General features: G+C 43.7%; 4 protein-coding genes across 7 annotated transcripts in view; 3 read left to right on the forward strand and 1 right to left on the reverse strand.

The window, feature by feature from the left end:
- Window positions 1–5,907, forward strand: part of LOC126562338 (PDZ and LIM domain protein 3) — a 427,281-nt gene extending 421,374 nt beyond the window's left edge. For 2 of the 4 annotated variants that reach the window (XM_050218809.1, XM_050218808.1), the window contains 5 exons: window positions 672–728; window positions 1,364–1,467; window positions 1,999–2,043; window positions 4,421–4,562; window positions 5,770–5,907. In XM_050218809.1, the coding sequence (XP_050074766.1) occupies window positions 672–728; window positions 1,364–1,467; window positions 1,999–2,043; window positions 4,421–4,562; window positions 5,770–5,907 (486 nt within the window). The remainder of the gene's footprint in view (window positions 1–671; window positions 729–1,363; window positions 1,468–1,998; window positions 2,044–4,420; window positions 4,563–5,769) is intronic. The other 2 variants (XM_050218810.1, XM_050218811.1) reach the window with 1 other exon arrangement.
- The window catches only part of LOC126562617 (peroxisomal targeting signal 2 receptor), a 491,929-nt gene that overhangs the window by 72,807 nt on the left and 406,945 nt on the right, over window positions 1–12,177 (reverse strand). The gene's annotated exons all lie outside the window — the stretch shown is intronic.
- Window positions 8,940–9,283, forward strand: LOC126563415 (uncharacterized). The gene has a single exon (XM_050220059.1). The coding sequence runs from the start codon at window positions 9,020–9,022 to the stop codon at window positions 9,281–9,283; it is 264 nt and encodes an 87-aa protein (XP_050076016.1). The 5' UTR covers window positions 8,940–9,019.
- On the forward strand, window positions 9,775–12,079 carry LOC126561772 (phenoloxidase 8-like). Its single transcript, XM_050218088.1, has 4 exons — window positions 9,775–10,305; window positions 10,382–11,465; window positions 11,552–11,807; window positions 11,878–12,079. The coding sequence occupies exons 1-4, from the start codon at window positions 9,781–9,783 to the stop codon at window positions 12,077–12,079; spliced, it is 2,067 nt and encodes a 688-aa protein (XP_050074045.1). The 5' UTR covers window positions 9,775–9,780.

Below are 12,177 nucleotides of genomic sequence, written 5' to 3' on the forward strand. Positions count from 1 at the left end.
ATACCGGGACGGCCACCCAATACAATTATACACTTGTTGCACCACCAACTCCTCCATATATCTACCCGGGTATCCTTTCACTTCCTGGAGTTTGATTCATTTGGCAGGATATTCGCAATCTTTGGGAATTTATTTAGTGAACTTTAACAGGGTTAACCCCTCCATACACACACGCATATTATATCACTTATTATATTTAGAAGCGTTTTTTCCCCTTTCAAATCCTCCGCGACACCGTAATGTCGGAGTATCCTTTAGTGTTTTGTGTTTTCTTTTTCTTAGGATAGTAGTCTTTCAATAAACTAGCTTTCAACGAAATCGATACTGGCCAACCGAAATGAATATTTATCCACCCCAACGCGTTGAAAATGTTACGCCCGTGGCTTAATCTTTCTGTTCTTCCCTCTTCTCTTTTTTCGTCATGTCGTTCATCTCGATCTATGACCACCCCGTTCGTTACACCTATTCGCACACACACACACGATCGCACCGTTTGTTGGCAATCCATAAAACAACCAAACAAAATGCTATATTTATGTCCTTCCTTTACATTGATTATGATAACAAATTATTGATTTAATACACCCAACCCCAAATGTCTACCCCAAAACAACAACCACCACTACAACAAACCATCCCTCATCCCATCGATCGAACGCATACACATGCAGCTCGCTGAAACTGTGATTCATCGAGTGATTGGCGAAGAGCCACCGGCCGGTCCGAAGGTGCTTTTCTACTCTCTACGTTTGGTTCTCTTCTCTTTTTCGCTTCCTTTTTGTTGACTGACTTTGTGTGTTTATATAATTTGTTTGTATGTTTCTGTATGTGTGTGTGTGTGTTTCTTCTTGAACTTCTTCTTGCTGCTGGATTGGTTTTTTGTACGAGTTCCAAATTTCGCTTCACACTTCCCAATAAAAGCCTTTGGAAACGGCCCTCCTTATCTACAACACACTTATCTACTTTCCACGTCCAACAAGAAGAATTCCTTTTCTTCGTACTGCATCAACAACAAAGGAGTGTTCGGACTACTCTACGTTACTATGTGTCTGTTTTCTTTCACCACCTTTTACCCTTTTTTTTCAACACTTTTTTCATAATGCTTTGTGTTCATTTATTTATGTTTTGTTGTTGTGCGGATTTATTCTTTGTTTACGTTACATTTACATGCGTTTGTTTGTGTTTTTGTTCATTCAGTTTCTTTTGTTTTATGTTTTTTTCTTCTTGTTTACTTTGTTTTCCTTTTTGTTCCTCACCGCTTACAATTTTTTCTCTCTTGTTTTACATCTTGTTTTGTAACTTTCATCAAATGAAAACCATTACGAATGAGTTATTAAATAATGCAAACAAACCTTCTTCGCAGGTCGTTCACAAGCAGTTCAACTCACCGATCGGACTGTACTCGGACAGCAACATTGAAAACACGATCAGACAGAGTGCTCCACAGTCGCAGACACAAACCGTTCCGTAAGTAGCAGCTGGCGAGTTTGATACCTTCCCGTAGGAAAACGTGCAAAAAGAAAAAAAATCTCCAATTCCAGTGATTGTGTGGAAAGTTGATATTGTCCACTGGTTTTTATGGTGAACATAAAATAAAAATAATAATTTTGTAGCCTTAGAGAATGATTCGATGCAGTAGTTTGAAAACAGTATAATAAATTTCAATTGAAAGTAAAAAAAATTATTCGTAGAGTAAAGTATCATGCGCCTCCATTGCTATGCTGTAAAAGCACTATTTGTTTAGGGTACTACTGAAGTAATTGAAAATCAATCAATTAAAGCCATGAGTTTACATTTTCTATTCAAACATCTACTTGTAAACTTGTGTCAACTGCATAAGTCACTAAAATACTGATCAACTTTCCAGACTGCACTTTTTCCTCCCCATTTTCCCACCACGAAACTCCAGTTACAAAATTTTCCACCACACGTATCAATTTATTCTATGCAAATCAAATGACTTTTTAAACTTTTCCATGCACACGAACGTACAACTAGATCGAACGGATACACCAATCGCCATCGGCCAACGAAAATTGAAGGGTAATGCATCGGTTACGGTTGTAGTATAGAGCTGTGGTTTGGATCGTGGCACTGCTATGGATTATGTTTCGTTGTTTCTTTACTTGATTTTCTTTTATTTTGCTCCTAATTGGTGCTGCTTTCTTTTGAAGTGTTGCTATTATCGGTTGGATCGATTATGTGAAATTGTGTGTGTGTGTGACTTTGCTTTGCGCTTTAACAAAGCACCTATACAAACGAGAATTTAGCTTAATCAGCGATGAAAGCTTTGCACAAACCATTCCATTTTGTTAGTCTTGCAAACTCATCTTACGCTGCTCACTTTCGTTCCTCCTTGCCATCCTCTAGTCCTTTCTTACCCTCTTTTCTTTAGCCCTTACCGTGCGCAAAACGTTCCAAAACGTTGCCTCTATACGCAACATCGATTGTAGCTCATGCATAAGAAAATAGACAAGAAACCGTATGTTAGGCACAGAAATGAAACTCTAAATTTAACTGCTTTCGATGTCGCTAATTTGTATTCTTATGTAATATTGGAGTTTAGTCGCTATTGAGTGTCGATCATTAAAGGATATCAGGAAGTTCCTCGTAGAACCCTTTTCTCTCTCTTTTTAAAATCTGTCAGAAAACGAATCCCAACTCTCCCACCTCACCCACCTAAGGTCACCCACCTCTACAACTATCGGCACCAAATCATAGCTGACCTTCTCCGATTGCAGCATATTCATCGATCTGTCCTTCCTGAAGCAGAAGCAAAAGATCCTGGAAGAGCAGCGACGCCTTGAGCAGGAACGTCAGCTTCACAAGCAATATCCCTTCCAATCGTACGCCTCCACATCGTCCGGCCGTACCTCCCGTCAGCAAACGCTCAGTCCACCACCGGTGCCTCCGCTGCCGGACTCGTACCAAATGGTCGTCGACCCGTCATCATCCCACTACTACAGCCAGCCTGCTCAACCCTCAACACACCCATGAGCGCGTCTTCCAAGATATCTTGTCTGTTTCTTCTTCTGCGTGTGTTCTGCCTCCCCAACAAGTAGAGTTTCCCCTCCCATACCTTCACCCCTCATCAGCTCCAAGAGACACCCCATTTTCATCAGCTGCTTTTCATTATCTAATTGAAAAATGTACTCCCGAGCTAACGAACGCCACCGCAGCACCGTGCTGCATGCTCACTTGGAGATTGTTGCGAATCGTCTAAATTAAGAACCCACTCGAGTGGTCTCCGTCCACTTGGAGCGTGTGGACAGTGGGTCCATTTTTTTTTTTCCTCGGTGCCCAAAATAATCGGCATTCTTCGGTTTCGCTGACTCGCACGCTTAGTGGACGGGAACACGATCGGGAGACCGAATCAAACTACAAATACTCTTTGCCAGAGTGTACATATATGCTTGTTTATTGTGATTTTGTATGTGTGATATTGTGAAGCGAACGGAAAGGAAAAAGCGTAACAGAACGACCAAATTTACTACGCTTAAGCTTTGCCTAAAGAAACGAAAGGACCAAAAATTATATTTTAAATGCTTCAAAAATTGCTACTACTCAAAGTTTGACGTTATTTTATAAGAAATTGGACCAATTTTTCAAACTAGAACTAGAATTTAAAGAGATATGGTTATTCTGTTCCGTTTTGCTTGTTAGTTGTTGGATAGAAATTCTCGTTTGTTGTTATTTCTTTAATAAATGTTGTTGTCGTTGTTGATCTTGTTTTGTTGTTAAAATCTTGTGTCCGACCGTGCTCTACAGCATCCGCTACGCCCACAAAAATCTTACCAGTTTATCTAACAAAGTATCATTTTCTTCTCTTCCTTTTTTTTATCTCAAAACAACTCTCCAAAAATAATACACCCACCATCCATCCATCATGCGAAATGCGTGGCGATTCGACCTACTTACACATAAATTCGTTTCAACATTTTCTAAACTTGTACCATTTATGACACAATTCACATTTGGCGTGTCGGGCGTTCTGCTCCATTGACGGTCGCGACACTTACGCGAATGTGTTCAACGTTGCAAAAACGAAAACAAAACCCCATACATTCTCCTCCCAAAATGCCATTAAATGCACTGCCATGAACGAAACGTTAAAACACCCGTTCGCCTGAACACCTGAACAACGTACACGTTCGGCTGTTGAAAATTCGCCATTTTCTCGTACCATGCGCGCTGGGTGTTACAAAAAAAATCCCCCCATTGCTGATTGCCAAAAATAAAATTTTCCTTCCATTTGGCACAAACAAAAACACAAACCTTTCAAATAAACATGCGCCCAACCAAACCGCCAAACGGAACGTAATGTGATGATGGTGGAAAAAAATAATCTAACCCAACCACACGACCATGCGCTTGGGTGGTTGAATATTACGTATTACGAATTTTGTCGGCGTCTATTCAGCTACAAGAAAACCGTCGTGTTTGATCCATGCAAAAGCGAAACGTACCGTGCGCTGCAGGAAGGAACTGGCGAAGGTCTGCAGGAGGTGCCGAATCCGATTCAGCCGAAAACCTTCGCCCCGAACCGTTTAGTGCCTGGAAAGGTAGGTTGTAGCGATAAAATAAATATCATTTATGAGTCACATTTATGGGGCTGCCAAAATTAATTTTAAACCTCCGTTGAGTAAATAATGGATTTGTTTGTGATGTTACATTTCTTAGATATTTTGATGTCCAATATGAGGTAGTTTTCTTATCAATAATATAAGAAAAGCACAAGGAAAAAACTAAATACTCAATCGCAATAATTAATACTTAATATTTCAATCGTAACACATCGTGATCACATAACCATGTGGATCATTTGCCAAAAAAAAACTTGGCTTGAAAAACTTATTACTTGCAAATCCCTTTTTTGAAAATTGTTGTCAGCATTTTTAAGAGTAGATCTTTATTTTTTAGAGTTGAAACCTCTTGGTTACTCCAGGTTCATTGATGACAAAGAGCTTGTAGATGTTCTAAAGCTAACTAAAGCGTGCAAAACCACCTAGAGCTTCAAAGAGAAAGCAAAGCAATTTTGTAGGGCCATGTAGGGAAGGGATAGCTTCCTAGTTTGAGACCTACGGAGCTTCAGAAAGAGAGAACTTCAGAGCTTCACAGTGACGGCACATGTGATTCCATTATGAGGTCAGAGCTACGTTCTGAGACCAGAGGTACTTAGTGAAGGCAGAGCTTCTTTGTGAGAGCTGACTTTCGTTGTCACTGAGCTGATCTGAATACTGAGCCTCAATGCATGGATAAAGCTAAAGAACAAGGGCAGTATTTCAAAGTATTTCAAAGATTTCATTACGAGACCAGAGCTACGTTCTGAGAGCAAAGCGACTTAGTGAAGGCAGATCTGATTTGTTAAATCAGATCTTCCTTGTGACTTTATGAGGGCAGAGTAAACTCGTGAGAACTGAGCCCATAAGTGAATCAAAAGCTACATTGATAGCACAGAGTTTCATGTAAAGGACTTCTTGAGGGCACATCGTCCAAAAACTCCACAGTGAGGGCAGAGTTACTTTATGCGGACAGACTTTTACAGGGAGGACAGAACTTCACAGTGAGATTGTCAAAACTTGATATTGAGGTCTAAGCTTCATAGTAAGGGAGAAGCATCATAGTGAGTGTTTTTCAAAAATAAAATTAATTTAGTTAACTGTTACCTGAATGTCGCTCTTTTTCAGTACAGAACTTTCAAATGCATTTTTAATGTTACTGATTTTAATGCATCCTTTTTTTTCTTGATTTTTTTCTCACATCTCACAGAAGCCTAACGCCAATCATCCTGCACCACAGCCAGAGTTCGCGTACCGGGTCAACTCGATGGGTGAACCGAACGAAAAGATCCACCAGAGTGGATCCTTCAAACGTTTAATGCTGCACGTCATGAGCGAAATGGACTAAGCGGCACCATATCCACCCAAAACCAAAAAAAAACAGAATGTTTTACTTCACAAACGCACACACCCGGAAACACATCCATACACGGCCCCGTGCCCGTGTAGTTTGTTCATCGAGGCGACAGTGTGATCGCTTCAAACGAAACCCATTGTAGAATTTTATATCGATGTAATCATCACACAATGCTCCCGATCGTAAAGATCCTCTTGAGAATGAGAATTTTGGTGAAACCAAACGCAAACACACAAACACGTGCGCTTCCAAACTATTTGAAACGCGTTGGGCAATCCTAACCTCTCACACACCGAAATGTGAAACTGCGCGAATGTTTTGTAAATAAGCAGTGCTTCCTCCCTGCCCAAACTGTTTGGAATCAGATTCCAAGATGGGTTTCTTTACCTTTTTTTGGTTCTTTAATCTCCTAATCTGTATGTTTATTGTTACTTCCATTCCCCCATACTCCCATAGCTCCTACGAACCCCTTCCCCGCCAAAACTCCCTCTTGAGAGCACCCCATCAGTCTCGCGAATCGCCCCCATCGTGTGTTTGCTGTAAGCACATTTGCATATTTAATTATTTATCTATATATCAACGTATATTTACGCGAATTGTATATTCTACACTGATCTTTTACCATTACCGCAGGCTCACTGAAAACTGTGACCAATCAAGCGAATCGAGTGTATGTTCTAGTCAAAAGCTGAACGGTTTGATCGTTACGGCGGACCCTCAGCGTGGTTTCCCGTGAGGCCGCCCAGCGTAACGTTCAGAAGGAAGTAGTTATCGTTTTTTTTTACACACACATCTTATCAATCGTTACTACATTTTGCTTGTGGAAAATGTAAAGTGGACAGAAAAAACAATGTTTTTGTATTTTTAACCTCGAGTTCGGGACACTTCCCGCAAAAGGTTGATTTTAATCACGGTGGAAACGTGTAAAGCGTCTCATGGACGTATTTCACTGTCTCCAGTTGAGTTGAATTTTGGATGAGTGCATTATGCAAATCAAACAACGCAACTAAAAGCACACACTCACCTATGTACACTTACGCAGAACATAACAAAAACAGGAAGTGAGATAGTTTAGCACGGTATGCAACGAGATATATCTATTTATTACAGTTTATGTACACAGTGATATCACATGCGATGAACGAAAGTGCAGAATAAAGATGATCTTACTATAAAAAAAAGGTTTCGCTTTGATAAATTTTATTCGATTGAGGTTCTCGTTCGTAAAAGTATCGAAAAATGAGAAACTTTGGCTGTCCTTAATGAATTTGCTCTGCGAAAACTTTGATCATAAATTTGGATGAAAACTTTAGCTTGTTTTGTTTAATTAATGCACAAAATTGCAATAAAAATCAGAATCAATCGATTTTCAAGGTTCTTTACTATCCACCGGCGCTCCATTTGAATATAATAGTTTACTAGTTTGACACATAGATGGCGCTATCGGCAAATGTTATTCAGGGGATGGCAAGCTGTATGCTTCCGTTTGATTTTCAGGGTGAAACTGTTTGTCATTCATGGCGTACGATGAATTCTTATTTTATTAAAACTCATTAGTATTTATGAAAAAATTATGTTTTTCTTTGATTGAATGAATAACAACAGATCATAACCAAAAGAGCAATCAAATATTTAAACAAAGTAATAATTGCAGCAGTGAACAAAAACAACTTCTGGACTATGCAGAGCCGTTATAGTTCCAGTATTGTACAGTTCTTACAAATGGACTTTATGAAAAAAAAAACAGAAGAAATCCTTTAAGTCGCATTCGAGGAGAAGATCCTCAGAGAGATCTTACAATCTTACGGTGATTTTACAACCGTGAACCGAGTTAGACTACCCAGGCCAGTTAGGTATGACCGTCAAGACTTACGACAAAGTCTGTAAAATATTTTCAGGTAGTCTACACAGAGGATGCGCGGTAGGTCCAAAACATGATGAACTGATGGCGTTGATGGGTTCGACTAAATGGCCAGGATAATGGACTGGCAGGTGACGTGGATTGTTGAGGACTTCCAAGACTGGTTGTAACGCTTGCGAAGAACAAAAGGCCAACTTACGTAAATTACGCAAGCTTTCAGCGTTCAAACTTTTCCGTATCAACGAATCATAACAAACTTCCAGACACAACACAGCTTTAAAGTTCAGTATCACTCTCGAATAATAATGTGTGACCTACACGTGTGGAAATCAACGAAAGTTACCCACTCCATTGTAATAACAAAACAATTACAAATCTCCGCCAACAAAGTCTGCAAACACAATCGTTCTAGTTGCTTCCAATAGCGCTGCTACATCCCTCCAGAAAACCGTCAACAATGTATTCTCATCCCACTATTGTCAGGGAACGCACAAAGCATCTTCGGATTATACGTGTGAGTCATGCCGATCGTATCTTCAAACCTGGTATAGAACGCATTACTAACTAAATTTAATTCGACACATTAAAGGTATCTGTATACTTTGTCAAGATATTATTCTTTATATCTGTAACCAGTTCATATTTACCCAGCTCACATTTTGATCATGCACGCAAAAAACAAACAACACACCCTTTTGTCTGATGCAATCCCAATCGTAGAAAAATCGCGGAAATCTTTTACATTAAAAAACTGCGGAAACATCCACTGTAAGCCTGCCTTTTAATTGTGCTTTGCATGCGATCGGTCTGCTGTTGCGTAAATTTTGTTCAATGAAAACCCGCCGCTCGACATCTTAACAAGCACATCTCGAAAGAAGTTCTACCGAAGTGGAGAGGGTTGGGGCTATGCCGAGACATAGAGGCATTCCCTGCGTGCAATCGTGTTGCACCAGCCGCGGTCTTATCCGTTCCCACACCGATTGTATTCTAATTGTCGGAAGGGGATTGTGCTGAGCACCTCAACCGGCCAGCTAGTAAGATATCAGCGTTCGTTCTAGTTCCGCTAGATGCGACGCACTGATAGTCTAATTGATTTGTACACATTTTCCGCCAGGTCTGGGGTTAGATTTCTCCTATAAAAGCTACCGATCGCGTCCAGATCGAGCATCAGTGTTCGGTTCGGACTATCTTCAACGCAAAAGCTTCGCAGTTAAGCCCCAGTATAACTTCAAGTAAATCAATATGAAACTTACAGTTGCATTCGTACTGTTCGCGCTGGTGTGTGCCGTGTACGCCCAAACCGACGCTGCCAAGGATGCGGCAAAGGATGCAACGGATAAGGTGAAGGATAAGGCCGCTCTGCCGGATGCACCCAAGCTGGACAAGGATGCCGTTACCACGCCCGACCCGAAGGATGCCACCAAGAAGGTGGAGGATGCGGCTGGCAAGGCGAAAGACGCTGCCCAAAAACTTGGCTCGCAGATCGCCGGCGGATTCAAACTGTGAAACCGTATCCAAGCGAAAAGTTGCCGGTAGTTGAATGTGTGTTATCACCACTACCAGAAACATGCACACATGAAGGAGACCAATAAAAGTGGTACTTCAAATCAAAGACACAAAGTACGATAACGCAGCACAATTATTCTTTTCTTAAACTGTCCGAAAATTGACCTCGTTTTGCTAGGAGAATGTCGGTAAGTATGGCGCGGGCAAGTTATCGCCACCGTTAAGAACATTGCGGTTTTTACAATCACACTGATAGGCGCAGTCAGGAGGAGCCTTAATCGGAACAAAACCTGCGGTTAACCGTTTCACTATAAAACGTACCCGTCCGGACCAGGCAAACCGTCAGTCAGCGTTTGTGTTCTGCTCAGCACTACCCCAAACAGTGACACAGTTGTTGATAAAGTTGTCGTGTGATCTCGAAATACATCTCTCAACCGTCTCGTGCTTCGTGTTTCCCCTAACCTCGAGTCAGCAGCTCTCCCGTACCGCTTTCAGTCATGACGGATGCGAACAATCTGTTGGCACTGTTGCAGCGCCCTCTGGAACCGACCTTCCTGCCGAAGGATGACGGCAAGACGGTGATCGACCTTCCGGACGACTTCCTCACCGATCGGTACCGTCCGATCGGAGCGGAACTGCAGTCACGCTTTTCGAGCGATGCCGAACAGCGTATCCCGGTGCGACAGGTGGCGACGCCCGATCTGACGTTCGCAAATGGAATCCCACGCCGTGGTGGGTTTTCGCTGTTCATACCGAAGCATCGTGATGCGGCCGCCGCTCTGATCAATCTGTTCATGCAGCAGCCGGACGTACAGACGCTGATGAGTGTGGCTACGTACTGCCGCGATCGGCTAAACCCGGTCTTGTTCCAGTACGGTTTGGCCGTGGCCGTGCAGCACCGTGAGGACACGAAGAACGTTACCATTCCGTCGATCGTGTCACTGTTCCCGGATCAGTTTGTCGATCCTGCCGTGTTCCCGAAACTGCGCGAAGAAGGTGCCGTCGTGCAGCAGGAAAATCGGGTGTGTACTCTCGATCGGGTTAAAATGTTGTAAGAGCTATCTCGAGCTTCAGAATCATAAACTTCTCGCTTTATAGATGGTGATCGATATTCCACCAAATTACACCGCTTCCGACCGTGAAGATGAGCAGCGTCTGGCGTACTTCCGGGAGGACATCGGTGTCAACATGCACCACTGGCACTGGCATTTGGTATACCCAGGTGATGGACCGGATGAGGTTGTGCGCAAGGATCGGCGCGGTGAGCTGTTCTTCTACATGCACAGCCAGCTGATCGCACGCTACAACATCGAGCGGTTCTGTGCCAAACTGAAGAAGGTACGCCATTTCACCAACTACCGCGAACCCATCGTCGAAGCGTACTTCCCGAAGATGGTTCGCAGTCAAACGAATCGCGCCTATCCAGCGCGTGCGGCCAACGTTACGCTGCAGGACGTCGAACGTGTCGGCGACAATACGTTCGTCTCGGTGAACGATCTCGAACGCTGGCGCGATCGCATTCACGAGGCCATCGATCAAGGTTTCGTGCTGGATAAGGACGGCAATCGCCTGCCGCTGGATGAGGAGCGCGGTATCGACATCCTGGGCGATGTGGTGGAAGCATCAAGCATTACGCCGAACGCCAAGCTGTACGGAAGCCTTCACAATATGGGCCACAATGTGATCGCTTTCGTTCACGATCCGGACTCACGCTATCTGGAGGAGTACGGTGTGATGGGTGACGTGACCACGGCAATGCGTGATCCAATCTTCTACCGCTGGCACGGCATGATCGACGGTATCTTCCGTCGGCACAAGGATCAGCTGACGCCCTACACCGCCCAGCAGCTGGGCAATCCGGGTGTCACGGTGAGCTCGGTCGGTGTGCAACTGTCCCGACCGAACACACCCGCCAACGTGCTGCTTACCTTCTGGCAGCGTTCGCAAGTGGATCTGGCCGCCGGTTTGGACTTCGGTCCGCAGGGTAACGTGTTTGCGTCGTTCACCCATCTGCAGCACGCACCGTTCTCGTTCCGCGTAGAGGTTAACAATGACTCGGGCGCCATCCGGAAGGGAACGCTACGCATCTGGATCGCACCGAAGGTGGACGAGCGTGGTACACCACTTACCTTCCGCGAGCAGCGGCTTTACTTCGTCGAGATGGATACTTCCACGGTGACACGTAAGATGGCGGACACATTAACGATTTTTTTTAACGATCAATGATTTAATATTCGGCAATTGCTCTCCTTCTTTTTCGGGTGACAGTGAATCCTGGCATGAACACGATTGTACGCCGGTCGGACCAATCCAGCGTTACCATCCCGTACGATCGGACGTTCCGTGCGATCGGTACCAAATCCACCCCGACCGACACCGGTGATTTGGCTCAGTTCCGTTTCTGCGGTTGCGGCTGGCCCCAGCATATGCTCGTTCCGAAGGGAGCGCCCGAGGGTGTTCAGTTCGATTTGTTTGCAATGGTTTCCGACTATGAGCAAGATTCCGTTGCCCAGGAACTCGATCCGTAAGTTGGTGGCGACGCCGAATCGATACTCGATTCTACCATTATTGTACTAATGGCTTTCTCTTTACAGTAACGCACCGTGCAGTGACTCACACTCGTTCTGTGGATTGCGGGACAAGAAGTATCCGGATCGCCGTGCCATGGGCTATCCGTTCGATCGCTCCACGGAGCGTACCGTTACCACGCTGGATGACTTTGTGGCACCGAACGCCAACATGAAGACGGCCACGATTCAGGTGAAGTTCAACAACACCGTAATCGCGCGCACTTAACTCCAACTAGTGAACAATTTGCGGAAAAAAGCCATTGGAAATTCGGAACGATCTTTTCCTTATATTATGAAGAATCCCTTAGCAAATAAAAAATACCA

This window comes from Anopheles maculipalpis, chromosome 3RL, assembly GCF_943734695.1.
Source record: "Anopheles maculipalpis chromosome 3RL, idAnoMacuDA_375_x, whole genome shotgun sequence".
NCBI classification, from domain to species: domain Eukaryota; kingdom Metazoa; phylum Arthropoda; class Insecta; order Diptera; family Culicidae; genus Anopheles; species Anopheles maculipalpis.